The 15,287-nt window shown below is 49.8% G+C and overlaps 2 protein-coding genes across 3 annotated transcripts in view; both read left to right on the top strand.

Annotated features, from left to right (window-relative positions):
- Positions 1 to 3,044: 3,044 nt before the first annotated feature.
- LOC102258678 (zinc finger protein 551) lies at positions 3,045 to 11,142 on the top strand. Of its 2 annotated transcripts, none has more exons than XM_005861695.2 (3): positions 3,045 to 3,351; positions 7,381 to 7,504; positions 9,087 to 11,142. In XM_005861695.2, the coding sequence occupies exons 1-3, from the start codon at positions 3,088 to 3,090 to the stop codon at positions 10,733 to 10,735; spliced, it is 2,037 nt and encodes a 678-aa protein (XP_005861757.1). In that variant the 5' UTR covers positions 3,045 to 3,087; the 3' UTR covers positions 10,736 to 11,142. The 2 variants fall into 2 exon arrangements, with proteins under 2 accessions (XP_005861757.1, XP_014391499.1); XM_014536013.1 differs by lacking the exon at positions 3,045 to 3,351 and adding an exon at positions 3,873 to 3,977.
- Positions 7,486 to 15,287, top strand: part of LOC102262862 (zinc finger protein 883) — a 26,554-nt gene continuing 18,752 nt past the window's right edge. Inside the window, exon 1 of the mRNA XM_005861708.2 lies at positions 7,486 to 7,504. The gene's annotated coding sequence lies outside the window, so the exon portion shown is untranslated. The remainder of the gene's footprint in view (positions 7,505 to 15,287) is intronic.

The following is a 15,287-nucleotide window of genomic DNA, read 5'->3' as shown; positions in this document are numbered from 1 at the left end:
GCGCGGGGTCCGGGTCCTGAGGTGGAGACTCAATCTCGACGCGTTTGCTCTGAAAAGCCCACGCCCTCGGGGTGTCAACCACTGAGGCGCCGTCAGCCCCGGGCAGGGGGGGTCCCTCCCGCCGCCCCCCAACGCGCTCCCCCGAGATTCGAACTCAGGTCCCACGTGGCTCCGCTGACTTGAGCCCCATCTCCTGGGGCGGAAAGAATTGACCAGGTTCCCTCAAAAAACAAACAAACAAAAAAAACAGAATCAAGGGGACCCGCAGCGCTCTTCACATTAAGGGGCTGTCGGTCTAAAACAGTAAATATCGGGCGCTCCGTCATTCCCAAGGGAGGGCTTTCTGGGGTCTCCCCTGGCCACCCAGGGGCTCAGGGAGGCGGCTCCCCTCCGGCGGGTCGGGGTTCGAGGATTGCCCACCCTGTGCCACTGCCCCGGCCCTGGTCGCACCCTCACAGGCACTGCTTCCGTTCCTTCCCGACACCCTGGGGAACCCATGCGCCGGCAGTGCCCATTTCCCACTTTATTTTATTTTATTTATTTTATTTTATTGACTTCAGAGAGGAAGGTGATAGAGGGAGAGAGACAATGATGAGAGAATCATGGATCCGCTTCCCGCTGGGGATCGAGCCTGCATCCTGGGCAAGTCCCCTTGGCCGGAATCGAACCCGGGACCCTCCAGTCCTCAGGCCAAGGCTCTATCCCAGTGACGGCGAACCTTCTGAGCTCGGCGTGTCAGCATTTTGAAAAACCCTAACTTAACTCTGGTGCCGTGTCACATAGAGAAATTTTTTTTTTTTAAATATATTTTATTGATTTTCTAGGACAGTGATGGTGAACCTTTTGAGCTCGGCGTGTCAGCATTTTGAAAAACCCTAACTTAACTCTGGTGCCGTGTCACATATAGAAATTTTTTGATATTTGCAACCATAGTAAAACAAAGACTTATATTTTTGATATTTATTTTATATATTTAAATGCCATTTAACAAAGAAAAATCAACCAAAAAATGAGTTCATAGGTTCGCCATCACTGGAATAGAGCTTCACAGAGGGGGTGGAGCCCTGGCGGGTTTGGCTCAGTGGATTGAGCTTGGCCTGCTAACTGAAGGGTCCCATCCCGGGTTCGATTCCGGTCCAGGACACATGCCCGGGATGCAGGCTCGATCCGCAATAGGGGGCGTGCAAGAGGCAGCCGATCAATGATTCTCATCATTGATGTTTCTATTTCTCTCTCCCTCTTCCTTTCTGATATCAATAAAAATATATTTTTTTTTTAAAAAAAGGAGGGGGTGGAGGGGGGTGTCATTTTCTTCATTCTGAGCCTCTTTGTCCACGAGGAGAGCTCTGCGTGGGGCCCATTGACCAGGTCCCTCCCCCTGTCCTCACCTCTTCTGAAGCTCTGCCCAGGTTTCGTGTGGGGTGCTAACAATCTGGTACTTGAGGGAGGACCCTCGGCACGAAGCAGTCTCCCCCGACAAGCCCGCTTCTGCCCCAGCATTCACGCTCCCAGCCGCCTGCTGCTTCCTGACCTCGATGTCACTGAAGACGGCAGACACTTCCACAGCAGCGTCTGGAAACGAACAAGGTACCTGAGGTTCAGCCAAGAATTCCCTCTGGAACAGCTGGGAAATGGCATGGAAACGGAACGAGTGAGCCCTAGCTCGCCCCAGCTCTCCCACTCAACTGAATCTCAACCGAGAAGCTAACTCATCAGCTGACATTTTGAGTGTAAATTACTCCTGAGGACGTTTGAATCCACCCAGGGGCTGGATAACAGGGATACTGTCCTAACCCTAAGGAATGATGAGGTCCCCTGTGTGGGTTTCTCAGCATGTCTTGCCGGCTGCACCTCTTCTCCCTGCACCCTTGTTTTGCAGCCCCTGCCTCCTATGCCCCTGGCTGACAATACCTGGGACCGAAGAACCTGGTTCTGAGGTTTGACCTTTGAGCTCAGGAGTTGCTATAGTGACCAAATCAAAGGGAATATTGACCAATCAGAGGGGATGTAAGGACACAGGAACTGCAGCCTTTATAAACCCTGGGAACAGGAAGTGGGTGGGACTCTTCCCCCTCCCCAGGTGGGAGTCTACTTGTTCTTCAGTAAATTTACACTTTTGCTGTACCATCAAAAAAAAAAGAAAAGGTGATGGAAAATAGAAACAAATTAAGATGCTAACATCACTGGTCATTAGCAAAATTCAGCTCAAAACCACAATGAAATACCAGTTTACATCTAACAAGATGACTTAATTTTTTAGCCCTATCAGGTTTGGGTCAGTGGGTAGAGCATCAGCCAGAGGACTGAGGGTTCCAGGTTCAGTTCAGGTCAAGGGCATGTCCCTTGGTTGGAGGCCCCTCCCTGGCCCCTGTTGGGGCATGAAACATGGATGTTTCTCTCTCTCTCCCCCTCCCTTCCACTCTCTCCAAAAATCAATGGAAAAATATCCTTGGGTGAGGATTAACAAAACACAACAAAAAACCGGATGGATAAATAAAATTTTTGGTATCGATTTTAGAGAGAGAAAAATGTCAATTTGTTGCTCCACTTATGTATGCATTCATTGGTTGCTTCTTGTATGTAACCTGACTGGGATGGAACCCTGGTGCGTTGGTGGGATGCTCTAACCTGCCAGGGCGGGCTGGCACAATACCTTAAATCTCTTAAGGTCAATGACTGATGCCCCTGGTTGAGAAAACTACATTACCCAGAGGGGAATGCGCCCAGTTCTGGGAGGTCAGGGTGGGACTTCCCGTGCCCTCCTCAGAAGCTTCATATTTGCCTTTCAGGGTGGTTCACCAAGTCAGAGCTTCCTGGAAGTCTAAGCCTCTGCTAGCCACACCCAGGAACAAGACACCGACTTGCGCCTGGCCAATCGTCAAGGCCACAGCCCTTTCTCCTCCCCTTACTCCAACCCCCTATAAAACCCCTCTCCACACAGAGTTCTCTCTCTCTCTGCTTCCTGTCGCTGCGTCGGCAAGGTGGGGGAGCCGAGCTAGCTCGAATAAAGACTCTTATGCTTTTGCATCGGACTGGCTGGCTCCCTGATGTGATTTCTTGGGGATCCTGAAATCTGGGCATAACAGAATGTGCCCAGTTCTGGGGAGGTCAGGGTGGGACTTCCCGTGCCCTCAGAAGCTTCATATTTGCCTTTCAGGGTGGTTCACCAAGTCAGAGGCTCCAAAGCAACAGGCCGTGATGGGGAAGCGCCAGAGGGTTGTCCCTGCCATGCTGAGGCGGGTCCGAGACTTGCTGAGCCGCTACTGTTGGGGTTCAGGCCTTCCAGCCTCACAGACTGGGCTCTGCCCACAGAGTTCGGTGGCTGTGGCAGCGCCAAGGCGCCAGGCTGAGGTGAGCACGTCCCCCACCCAACCCTGCAGCCCAGGCCCCACCTCAGGACCGGGAGGCGTTACTGGGTGACACCGGTGTGACGGGGGTGGGAGAGGGGGAGGGGCCACCGGGTGAACACGTGCAGGGGCTGCTAAGCTGGAAGATTCGGGAAACCTGGGCCCTGTTTTGTTTCTAAAGGCAACAGAGAAAGTGAGGCAGAGGTGTGCGTGAGGAGTTTTACTTTTATTCTCACGGCGCCGGGCCATGGATGGATGTGAACAAAACAGGGACATTGTGTGAGGCAGGGATTCTCAAGTTTTCCCAAAACTTCCCAGAGGAAGAACAGACTAGAAGGGAGAGAGAGGCCAGCAGGAGGGACTGGAAGGAGGACCCTGTAGGTGATGAGGTCACTGGCAGGTGCGCACTGGACTGAGCCCCGAGGGAGGCGGCATCCACCCGGCCCGGGGCTGGGCCAGGGCCCTGAGCAGCCAGAGCCCCTGGGTCCTGGGGTGGGTGCCCGGCCGTCCCTTTAGTTGGTCCGAGACTTGCTGAGCCGCTACTGTTGGGGTTCAGGCCTTCCAGCCTCACAGACTGGGCTCTGCCCACAGAGTTCGGTGGCTGTGGCAGCGCCAAGGCGCCAGGCTGAGGTGAGCACGTCCCCCACCCAACCCTGCAGCCCAGGCCCCACCTCAGGACCGGGAGGCGTTACTGGGTGACACCGGTGTGACGGGGGTGGGAGAGGGGGAGGGGCCACCGGGTGAACACGTGCAGGGGCTGCTAAGCTGGAAGATTCGGGAAACCTGGGCCCTGTTTTGTTTCTAAAGGCAACAGAGAAAGTGAGGCAGAGGTGTGCGTGAGGAGTTTTACTTTTATTCTCACGGCGCCGGGCCATGGATGGATGTGAACAAAACAGGGACATTGTGTGAGGCAGGGATTCTCAAGTTTTCCCAAAACTTCCCAGAGGAAGAACAGACTAGAAGGGAGAGAGAGGCCAGCAGGAGGGACTGGAAGGAGGACCCTGTAGGTGATGAGGTCACTGGCAGGTGCGCACTGGACTGAGCCCCGAGGGAGGCGGGCATCACCCGGCCCGGGGCTGGGCCAGGGCCCTGAGCAGCCGGAGCCCCTGGGTCCTGGGGTGGGTGCCAGGCCCTCAACAGCCCTTTAGTTCCCACCGGTTCCTGCGGGGGCAGAGCCACTGAGAGGACTGGGCTGTGGAGCTGATTTCAGGGCCTCACATTCCTGTGGCCTCTGAGGTCGTGGTGTCCTGGGGCTGTCCAGCCTCTCTTCCAGCTCGTAGGCCTGGGGATCTTGAACAGACACCAAGGCCAGAATCCTAAGTCGAGGTCTAGGGTTATAGGATGTGGTCCCTGTTTTTGGCAACGAGTGGAATGAGATGTGAGAGGTCCTCCCAGGCACAGGGACCGGAATGTGCAATGGCTTAGAGGGGACACTGAGCAAGTTCTGGAACCTGCAAGTGTCCTTTCTTCCCATGGGCACTGGGGGCAGTGGGAGAGGAGTCAGGTCTAGAGCAGCTTTGTAACAAGTTGGCTGTCGGTTCTGCCGGTGATGGGAGCCTGGAGCAGTGGAGGCAGGTGATCTGACCCCGGTCTCGTGAGAATCCATGTGGCTGCAGCTTAGAACGAACAGGGAGGAGGCTGCTGCAGTAGTCGGAGTGATTGTGATGGTGTCTGGGCCAGGGTGGTGGCCATGGAGGTGAGAGAAGCATTTTGATTATAAGTTAGGGTTTTGAGTGAAGATGCCAGGATTTTTTTTAAAGCTTTATTTACTTATTTTAGGGAGATAGGGACAGACAGACAGACATTGATTTGTTGTTCTATTTATTTATCCATTCACGGATTGATTCTTGTATGTGCCCTGATGGGAGATTGAACCCCCAACCTTGGTGTATGGGGCCCGACGCTCCGCCCAACTGAGGAAACCGGCCAGGGTGCCTTCTGCATTTTCTTTTTTTAAAAAATATTTTTGATTGATTTTAGCGAGGAAGGGAGAGGGAGAGAGAGATAGAAATATCAATGATGAGAGAGAATCATTGATTGGCTGCCTCCTGCACGCAAGCGAGTCCGCAACCCAGGTATATGATTGGAATCGAACCTGGGACCTTTCAGTTTGCAGGTCAACATTCTATCCACTGAGCCAAACCAGCTAGGGCTGCATTTTCTAATTTTAAGGTTGACATAGAGAGAGGTAGGAGCCAGGGATGACATGAAGGTTTGGAGGAAGTGAAGCACTTCAATTTAGATGGTGAAACACACTGAAGGAAGAGCAGTATTCATTGAGGATATCGGGAGTTTTATTTTTGGCCTGATGAGGGTATGAGATTTTTGAGAGAGAGTTCATAGCTGTCTGGAATTCTGAGGAGGTGTTCAGGATGGAGACTTCTCCAAAAGGAAGTGGAGAGTGTGTGGACCCGGGAGGAGCTGCAGCTCACGTTAATATGGGGAATCCTGGTCGGAATGTTAATGGTAATAGCCCAGGATGAGGAGCGTGGGCCTGAGGACTGGGTTCCTGTTGGAACCCTGGTTGTGGGAAGTGGGTGTCACAATGTAAGTGACAGACAGAAGTGGTCATGTGGAGGGTAAGGGAGAGACTGGTTTGGCAAGTGGACAAGGCCTCCAAGGGACGAGGGATGTGGAACAGATGAGGGTGGAAGAGTAACTCACACAAGATGAGAGGAGGGCTGGTGCATATTCACTGCTTTCAAGACTCTCCAGAACATTGGTGTGACCCTTGGTGTGGCTGGGGTGTGGCCGTCAGGTTGGCTGTTAGCTTAGGGGCACATGTGATCATCTGGAAGACTCACTGGGCACAGGCTAGAGGGCCCCTGGGGCTGGGCCTGGGTGGGGTGAGGAGAGGGAAGCTGTGACTGTGAAGGGACATGAGGTGCAGCACCAGTGGGGAGGCTGTGGGCACCTGAGAGCCAATGTGACGTGGGAACAAGGAACAGTCAGGAGGGAGGCCTTCGGAGCAGGACTCCGGCCGCCTCTGTGATGTGGACCATCAGAGCCCGGGCAGTGCTCGATCCCCTTAGAATTTTCCAAACGTTCTCCGGACCCCATCTGCTGAGCAGTGAAGAGAGAGGCCAAGGAGATGATGTGGTGCCGCACAGGAGGGGCCGGGCGGTGGGCGTGCAGGCGGGAGAGGTGTGGTCGGGACAGTGATGTGCGCGTGGAGAGGGCGTGTGAACTCACGGCCACAGGGCCCTGGCATTGACATGAGAGTGAATGAAGGGCGAGCCCATGTCTGTTGTATCTGGTGGAAACGCCATGTCGCTCCCCGGGGAATTGCCTGGAAGGAGGGGGTGTTGTGGTCCTCCATGCCAGGCCCGGAGCTTCGATGTCATTTATGTCCCTTCCTGCCTGTTGCTGAGGGCGGATACAGTGATCAGTAGGGCCTCGATGAGATAGCAGACCTCAGTGCCACCCAGGCTTGGAAATCTCCCCTGGCATAGGGAAGGGAGAAGGAGAAGCAGGGGCTGGATTAGGGAGGTGGTAAAATTATAATCCTGGGAAAGAAGCGAATCATTGAAAAATTGTCCCTGTCAGGGCATGTTTGACTTTCCTTTAAAGCTGTGCTTCTGGGAATGTAGCTGTGAGAGAGAGGTGTGATTCACATAATTATGTGCGGAGGGTACTGTAAAGGGAAGGGATTTGGGTCGCCAGGGTGAAGGGTGATGCCATGGTTTTTATGTATTGGAGACAGGTATTGCCTGACAACTTGAGTGTCTCATCACTCACACACTCTCTGTGGCCAACTTCTCTGTATGTTTGTGACACCCACTGTGTTAACAAGGGGCAGTGTGGCCTACATGCCACGCGCAGAGCTGTTATCATCTCTCTGCCCCTCTGCCTGTTATTGTGGGAAGACACAGTATCAATGGGAATATAGAAGTGAGTGACTCCAATGATAGCAGGGTTTGGTGTCATTGATGTGGGAGGAGGGAGCAGATGGATGTGGAGGCTGGGTGGTATGAGGAATGTAAAGTCCTAGGAGTGAAGCTGGTCATGAACTGAATTGTCGCCATTATGACAGGATATGGACTTTGAGGACGTGGCCATTGCCTTCTCCCAGGAGGAGTGGGGGCTCCTTGATGAGGCTCAGAGACTGCTGCACTGCGAGGTGATGCTGGAGAACTTTGCACTTGTAGCATCTGTTGGTAAGACCTTCACACTACTCATGTCCTAGGTCAGTGATGGCGAACCTTTTGAGCTCGGCGTGTCAGCATTTTGAAAAACCCTAACTTAACTCTGGTGCCGTGTCACATACAGAAATTTTTTGATATTTGCAACCATAGTAAAACAAAGACATATTTTTGATATTTATTTCATATATTTAAATGCCATTTAACAAAGAAAAATCAACCAAAAAAATGAGTTCGCGTGTCACCTCTGACACACGTGTCATAGGTTCGCCATCACTGTCCTAGGTTATGGCCTCCCTTTCGTTTTTCCTCCTGAAGTAGCTAGTCAGAGGTGTCATAGGTTCGCCATCACTGTCCTAGGTTGTGGCCTCCCTTTCGTTTTCCCTCCTGAAGTAGCTTAGTCCCTCAGCCAGACCATGGGCTCTGCTAATTTCCGCACTTCGTTGTCATACGTGCTGTGGCTGCTTGTGCTGAGTTGTGTGGTGTGAGTGCCCCCTGCCGGGAACACTCTGAGCATCCCTTACATCTGTTGCCTCAAAAAGTTCAGAGAATGGGCCTCGGCTCAGACAGCCCAGTACATGCCCCGTCTTCACCCTCTGCCTGGAAGGGTGACTCTGCCCAGATTCATGGCTTCTGGTTCTGGCCCCTTCCGTTAGCTAACAATCCTTTGTGACTTCCTGTGCCAGGTCATGGTCATTCTTTATATGAACCATGGACTGTACTTATCAGATCTACCTCAATTGTTTGTAATATTGTCTTCCCTGAACACTATCGTATGTCAAGTTGGCTCTGGGCCAGTAGTGGCTGCTTATGTGTGTTGTCTGTCATTAAGACTTGGATCATTCAGGTTCTGAGTAGTTGTTTCATTGAAGGTGCAGGGAAAACCCTGCTTCTGTCACAGGCCGTACATAGAAAGATGATCTCAGGAGAAGGCTGGCCCTGGGCAAGAGCCTGACCTAAGGGCTGTTCCAATCATGCCCGTATTCTGCTTGTGTCCGATAGTGTTGTGGTGCAAGTGCCCCTGCTCACAGCACATTTCCATTTTTTCTTTCCCATATTTGATCCTTTGGTAACTTGTCATTTCATCGGTGACTTCTCAGCTCCTGGCTACCTTCTCCTTTGTGGTCTCCCGGCATCAGCTGTTCCTCTGCACTCGTTCCTCTGGCGTATGTTCCAGCATTGACCTCTGCATATGTTATGAGGTGTGCATGTGTCCTTAGCAAGTGCATAGACACCAGCTCCTCACTTCCTGAATTTTACTGGGGGTAAAACATAACCAACCTTCTGGACAGCTTGCCCATTCCACCCTTAGACAAGCCCTTCTGAATGCTTTCAGCAGAAGAATTAGTTGGAGATGCTGTTTCTATTCCATGTGGTTGCCTGCCATCTCTGTGTCCTTTTCCTGGGGAGGTCTCCCCTATTTTGTGATCTTCAGAAGCCCAGTACTGCTCAGCAGCACATTATTCAACCTGCCTCCAGGGCTCTATTTTCAGATGATCCCATGAAACCAACATATGGAGTCTGACAAACCTTAGTAATGGGACTTGCTCCTCCCACCACAGCCAACACCGCTACCTCAGCGTTTCTCTGCTTTCAGGTTGTTGGCATAAAAGTGAAGATGAGGAGACCTCTTCCAAGCAGAGTGTATCTGTAACAGCAGAGTCACAGGTCAAGGCTTCTAAGACAGCTCTACCAACCCAGAAGACCCATCTTTGTGACCGGTGTGTCTCAGTCTTAAAAGCTATTCTGCACCTGACTGAGTCACAAGCAGCAGACTTTGAGCAGAAAGCCTTCTTCAGTGACGCGTGTGTGAGAGACTTCTGTTTCAGTGCAGACCCTCCCCAGCAACAGAGGGAAGCCAGTGGAGAGAAGCCTTGGAACGAAGCTATGGACTGGGCCTCGTTGCTGACCAGGTGCAGCTTCTATGCATCACAGAAGCCTTTCACGTATCGGGAGGTAGAGGAGGATTTCCCAGCCATCGCAGGCCTTCTTCAGCACCAGGACACTCTTCACACTGAGGAGCCACACAGTGGTCCTGAGAGTGGGCAGGCCGTTCTTAGTGGAAAACATCATCACGAGTGGGGTGAGTGTAAAACAGCTGCCTTCCACAACCAGAACCTTGTTCAACAGCAGAGCGTCTGCTCTGGAAAAGGGCGTTTTGAGTGTCGCAAATGTGGGAAGGCCTTAGGAGACTGCACACGTCATAGGAGACTTCACACTGGACAGAAGCCTTATGAGTGTGGTGATTGTCCGAAATCCTTTAGCCAAAGCTCTAGCTTCATTCAGTACAAGAGAGTTCACACTGGAGAAAAGTCATATGAGTGTAGTGATTGTGGGATGTCCTTCAGCCATAGGTCTAAGCTCATTGAACACCGCAGAGGTCACACAGGTGAAAGGCCTTATGAGTGTCGTGAATGTGGGAAGTTTTTTAGACGCAAAGATTACCTCCATAACCACGAGAGAGTTCACACTGGAGACAAGCCGTATGAATGTAGTGATTGTGGGAGATGCTTTCGCTATCAAAATGGACTCATTCAACATGAGAGAATTCACACTGGAGAAAAGCCATATGAGTGTAGCTATTGTGGAAAGTCCTTCAGCCAGAGCTCAACACTCCTTGAACACCACCGAGGTCACACTGGGGAAAAGCCTTATGAGTGTAGTGTTTGTGGGACATCTTTCAGCAGAAGGTCTACCTTCACTCGACATCAAAGAATTCACACTGGAGAAAAGCCATATGAGTGTAGTGATTGTGGGAAATGCTTTAGCTATAACAGTGGACTCGTTCAACATCAGAAAATTCACACTGGAGAAAAGCCATATGAATGTAGTGATTGTGGAATGTTCTTCAGCCATAGGTCTAAGCTCATGGAACATCACAAAGGTCACACTGGAGAAAAGCCTTATGAGTGTAGTGAATGTGGGAAGTTTTTTAGACGCAAAGCTAACCTCCGTATTCACCAGAGAGTTCACACTGGAGAAAAGCCTTATAAGTGCAGTGAATGTGGGAAAACCTTTGGACAAAACAATATCCTCCTCCAACATATGAAAGTTCACACTGGAGAAAAGCCATATCAGTGTACTGATTGTGGGAAGTCCTTCAGCCGTAATTCTATCCTCATTGGTCACCAGCGATGTCACACTGGAGAAAAGCCTTTTGAGTGCAGTATTTGTGGGAAATGCTTTAGACTACGCAGCAGTCTTAGTTATCACCATCACGTTCATTCTGGAAAAAAAGCCTTATGACTGGTGAATGTGGGAATTCCTATAGCAATACTTGTGGCCTTGTTCTCCACCAGATAGTTCACACCGGAGAAAAACCGTATGAATGTTGTGATTGTGGAAAATGCTTTAGTTATAAACATAGACTCATTCAACATCAAAGCACTCACAGTGAAGAAAAGCCATATGAGTATAGTTATTGTTGAAAGTCATTCACAGAAAGGTCTCAGCTCAGTAAACACCTCAAAGGTCACACTGGTGAAAGGCCTTATGTGTGTAGTGTTTGTGGGAAGTCCTTCGTGACAACCTCTCTCCTCATTGAACACCAGCGATGTCACACTCGAGAAAAGCCGTGTGCGTGTAGTGAATGTGGGAGGTTTTTTTTTTTTTTTAAATATATAATTTTATTGATTTTAGGGAGGAACAGAGAGGGTGAGAGAGAGAAACATCAAGGTTGAGAGAGAACCATGGATTGGCTGCCTCCTGCACGCCCCCTACTGGGGATCAAGCCAGCAACCTGGACATGTGCCCTTGATCGGAATCGAATCTGGGACCCTTCAGTCTGCAGGCTTACTTTTCTATCCACTGAGCCAAACAGGCCATTGCAAATGTGGGAAGTTTTTTTATAGAAAGCTCTATCCTTTTCCAACACTACAGAGTTCACTCTGGAGAAATGCCTTTGCAATGTAGTGATTGTGGGAAATTCTTTAGACAATGTTCCAACCTGATTCAACACTGGAGAGTTCATTCTGGAGAAAAGCCTATGGGTGTACTGGATGTGGGGATTCTTTTAGACTCAAATCTAACCTCTTTAGATGCTGGGATGTTGGGAATGTTTCATTTCCTCAGTCATAACAACACTAGAGGAGACCGAGAACCATTTACTTTAAATCTTTTTAGCGAAACTGCTAGATTCCTCATATGCTTCACGTACAAATGTTTTTAACTCTCTATCCCTCTCCCTTCCTCTCTGTAAAAAATCAATAAAACATATTTTAAAAAAAAAATCACAAGGACAAACTCTAGACGGAGTAGGCATGTTCCTACCTGAACCTGTTTTCGCACATGGTCAGTTATATGTTTTCTCTCGAGGAGTTCGAAGAGCATGTGACGTTAAAGTTGTAAATAATTCATCAAAAGGGAAATTAGTCAAGCACTCTGAAAGTGTTTTCACTCTTAATGTGGTGTACAGGGAGATATTAGGATAAGTTTACTCACTTTATTAGTCATTGTTTGCATAACTTGTTTTTATATGATGTTTTTGTTTTCATATCATGTTTTTGTTTTTATGTCATGCCTCTGTTATATCCTTTTGTTACTGTTTATTAATAAATTTATATATTCTCATACATTTTAGTGATTTCCTTTCATCTCTCACACTTCTATTATAGAGAAAGGTCAAATAGCAATATTAAAATATTTCCTCTAATTCCCTTTTATTTTTATTTTTATTTTATTTTTCTCTAATTCTCTTTTAATGTGCATGAATTTCATGCACCGGGCCACTAGTTTTTAAGTGAAATGTGAACATTGAGTACAGCAGTATTTAGTAGGAGTTCAAAGGTTAGCTTTTTATACCATTTCATGGATTTTCGTAACGGATTATTATAGACACTCATTTGGTCAGATATATCAACTGCTGCTTTTCCTACGTTATAACCCACTACAATTTTTGGTTTCAAGAAGTGACATCTGTTTTCAGCGTTCACCATCTCTGACGTATGTTTTGTTGAGAGAAGATACATTACAACATTAGTTGGTGTCGTATTTTCTTTTTCTAAACTTTTCCCTGCAGATACAGCGCTAAATGGAAAGGAAGACAAAAACAGGCTTGGCGCCTAACGTGTTAATTTTGTTGGTTCTGTTCACTTGGCGGGATGCTTTGAAAGGATAATTGTCATCTGTCAGCATGTGGGGCTGAGGAGATGTGGGGATGCTAAAATTTCTATGCTGCTTAAGGGATAGTAGGATGTCAGAAGATTGCTCTTTGTTTAACATTGCCTTACTGCATTGCTGCCCAAAGCCTTCAATGTAAGACTATGTATGACTCTGGCCCCTAATCTGCAAGATTATTGGGGAGGTCATAGGTCACCTTGAAGAGGAGGCCTTTGTTGTGTTTCTGTAAACATGAATTAGAGGCCCGGTCCATGCAATTCACGCACGGGTAGGGTCCCTAGGCCATGGCTGGGGCCTGCCTTCCCTGGCTGCTGGTTGCCAGCTGGGGCCTTCCTTTGTTGCACACCGCCCCCTGGTGGTCAGTGCACGTCATCATGAGTGAACAAACCCCAGGTGTCCCGGTCGAACTGAGGGAAGGCTTTTATATACAGTATATAGGTTGCTTTGTTCACAGTACATATTAAATAGTGCCCAGCAACCTTGAGGCAGTGATGTAGAAAATTTCATAGGCTGGTGCTTTTCTTCTTGTAGGACTCTGAGGATTAGGTGGAAGCACAACTGGAACAGAAACACTGTATTATTAGTGAGTGGAAAACTGCAGTAGCCTTAGCCAGCTTGTCTCCGTGGACAGAGCATCGGCCAGCGGACCAAAGGGGCCCGGGATCGATTCTGCTGTAGGGCACGTACCTCAGTTGCAGGCTCTTCCCCAGCCCAGGCCCTGGTCAGGACTCATGCAGGAGACAACCAATTGATGTGTTTCTCTCACATTGATATTTCTATCTTTCCTTCTCTTCCACTCTCCCTAAAAACCAATGGAAAAATAGCCTCAGGTAAGGATTAATAAAGAAAAGAAAAAGGACATTGCAGTAAGTTAAATAAAGGGTGCTTTTTCTGAATGTTCATCCACAAATCTTGCAGACACTGGCTTCTGTGATCTGTGGTTACACACAGTCTCAGGGCCTCCACTGCTATTTCCTGTAGCTGAGGTTATTGGCCAGGAAAATAATCTAATGGTTTTGCGGATTCCCCTGGAATCTGGGGTTTTCACCTCAAGGTTGTTGCTCTAAAAGCAAGAAAGCAAAGCTAGAAAGATGCTCTTCTTTAGTCAGTCGCAGATGTGTCCTTTGTAACCAGTCAGCATTCCTGTTGACTCAGAGGGCAACAGTCTAAGAAAAGACAGATATCTAGGCCTTCATTTGGAGCCAGTTTTTAAAGTTTTAAAGTGTATATGTGTTACTCACATTCAACAAAGTGCACTTATCTAATGTGTGCTGTTTGGTGCGCTGTGACATACAAGAAATAAACCAGTCTGTCACCTACAGGTGGGGTGAAAACAGGCTTACAGTTGCGAGTGAAACCATTTCTTCCAGTATTTTTTTAAAAATATTTTATTGATTTTTTACAGAGAGGAAGGGAGAGGGATACAGAGCTAGAAACATCGATGAGAGAGAAACACCGACCAGCTGCCTCCACACCCCCCGGAAGGGAGAGGAATAGAGAGTTAGAAACATCGATGAGAGAGAAACATCGACCAGCTGCCTCCTGCACACCCCCCACTGGGGATGTGCCCGCAACCAAGGTACATGCCCTTGACCGGAATCGAACCTGGGACGCTTCAGTCCTCAGGCCGACGCTCTATCCACTGAGCCAAACCGATCAGGGCTCTTGTATTGTTTTTAATTATAATACTAGTGACCCAGCGTGCGAAATCGAGCTAGACCCGGTACCCCGGGGCTCCTCGATGGGTTGCCCCAAAGAGGTAGGCTGGAGCCGCGGGCCCCCCAGGCTTCTTCCTCTGCTTCCTCCTCCTCCTCTTCCTCCTCCTCCTCCTCCTCACATTCTCCTTCATCTCCTCCTTGTCATCTTCCACTATGATAATGGCCTCTTCCTTCCCCTGTAGACCGGCTAACACCTGGTGCTCCCGTCCCCCTATGCTACAAGTATCTAGGGCCTCTCCACCAAAGCCGGTCGTCTGGTTGGGTAAGACCAAGGTGATGCCCGAAGCAGTCACTGACAAGGGCTGACCCCGACCTACAAAAGGGAAACAGTTACAGGCCTATGTTGGTCTTCTGGGGTATTGGCGAGTGTTCATTCCCCACCTGGCGCAGTTGTGGCGGCCATTGTACCAGCTGTCCAGTAGGAGGCGACATGGGACCGGATTCCCGAAGTGGACGAGGCCTTTCCAGCTGCCTGGCAGGTTGGAGACCTGACCCAACCATTCCAGTTGGACGTGAAGGCTACTCCCTCGGGGTCTGGTTGGGGTCTGTGGCAACAGCATGGGCGGAGAAGGGTGCCGTGGGGTTCTGGTCCCAGCTGTGGGAGGGGCCGAGAGTCGGGTGGGGGGACTCCCACACTGAGCAGCAGGCAGCAGCCACTTGCAGGCCTGAGGCAATCACAGCACAAAGCAAGGTGCTGGTGAAGACTGCCTCTCCTGTAGCCGGTTGGCTTAGGTCCTGGGTGACCAGGCCCAAGTCTCACAGGACTGGCAAACCCTGTGGGGTCCAGTGGCAATTGAGACCCTGTCAAGGGATGAAACCCCTGCCCTCGATGGTATGGCTCAGTGGATAGATTGGCCTGTGGACTGAAGGGTCCCGGGTTTGATTCCAGCCAAGGGCACAGGCCCAGGTTGCAGGCTCAATCCCCAGTAGGGGGCGTGCAGGAGGCAGCCAATCGATGATTC

This window comes from Myotis brandtii, unplaced genomic scaffold (assembly GCF_000412655.1).
Source record: "Myotis brandtii unplaced genomic scaffold, ASM41265v1 scaffold1554, whole genome shotgun sequence".
In the NCBI taxonomy this organism is placed as follows: Eukaryota; Metazoa; Chordata; class Mammalia; order Chiroptera; family Vespertilionidae; genus Myotis; species Myotis brandtii.
The sequence above is the reverse complement of the archived record's forward strand: the minus strand, read 5'-3'. Positions and strand labels throughout refer to the sequence as shown.

Coding starts and splice junctions, on each gene's coding strand:
- LOC102258678 (XM_005861695.2), top strand. CDS start 3,088: ATGTGCCCAGTTCTGGGGAGGTCAGGGTGGGACTTCCCGTGCCCTCAG. Junction 3,352..7,380: donor CGCCAAGGCGCCAGGCTGAG/GTGAGCACGTCC, acceptor CCATTATGACAG/GATATGGACTTTGAGGACGT. Junction 7,505..9,086: donor TGCACTTGTAGCATCTGTTG/GTAAGACCTTCA, acceptor CTCTGCTTTCAG/GTTGTTGGCATAAAAGTGAA.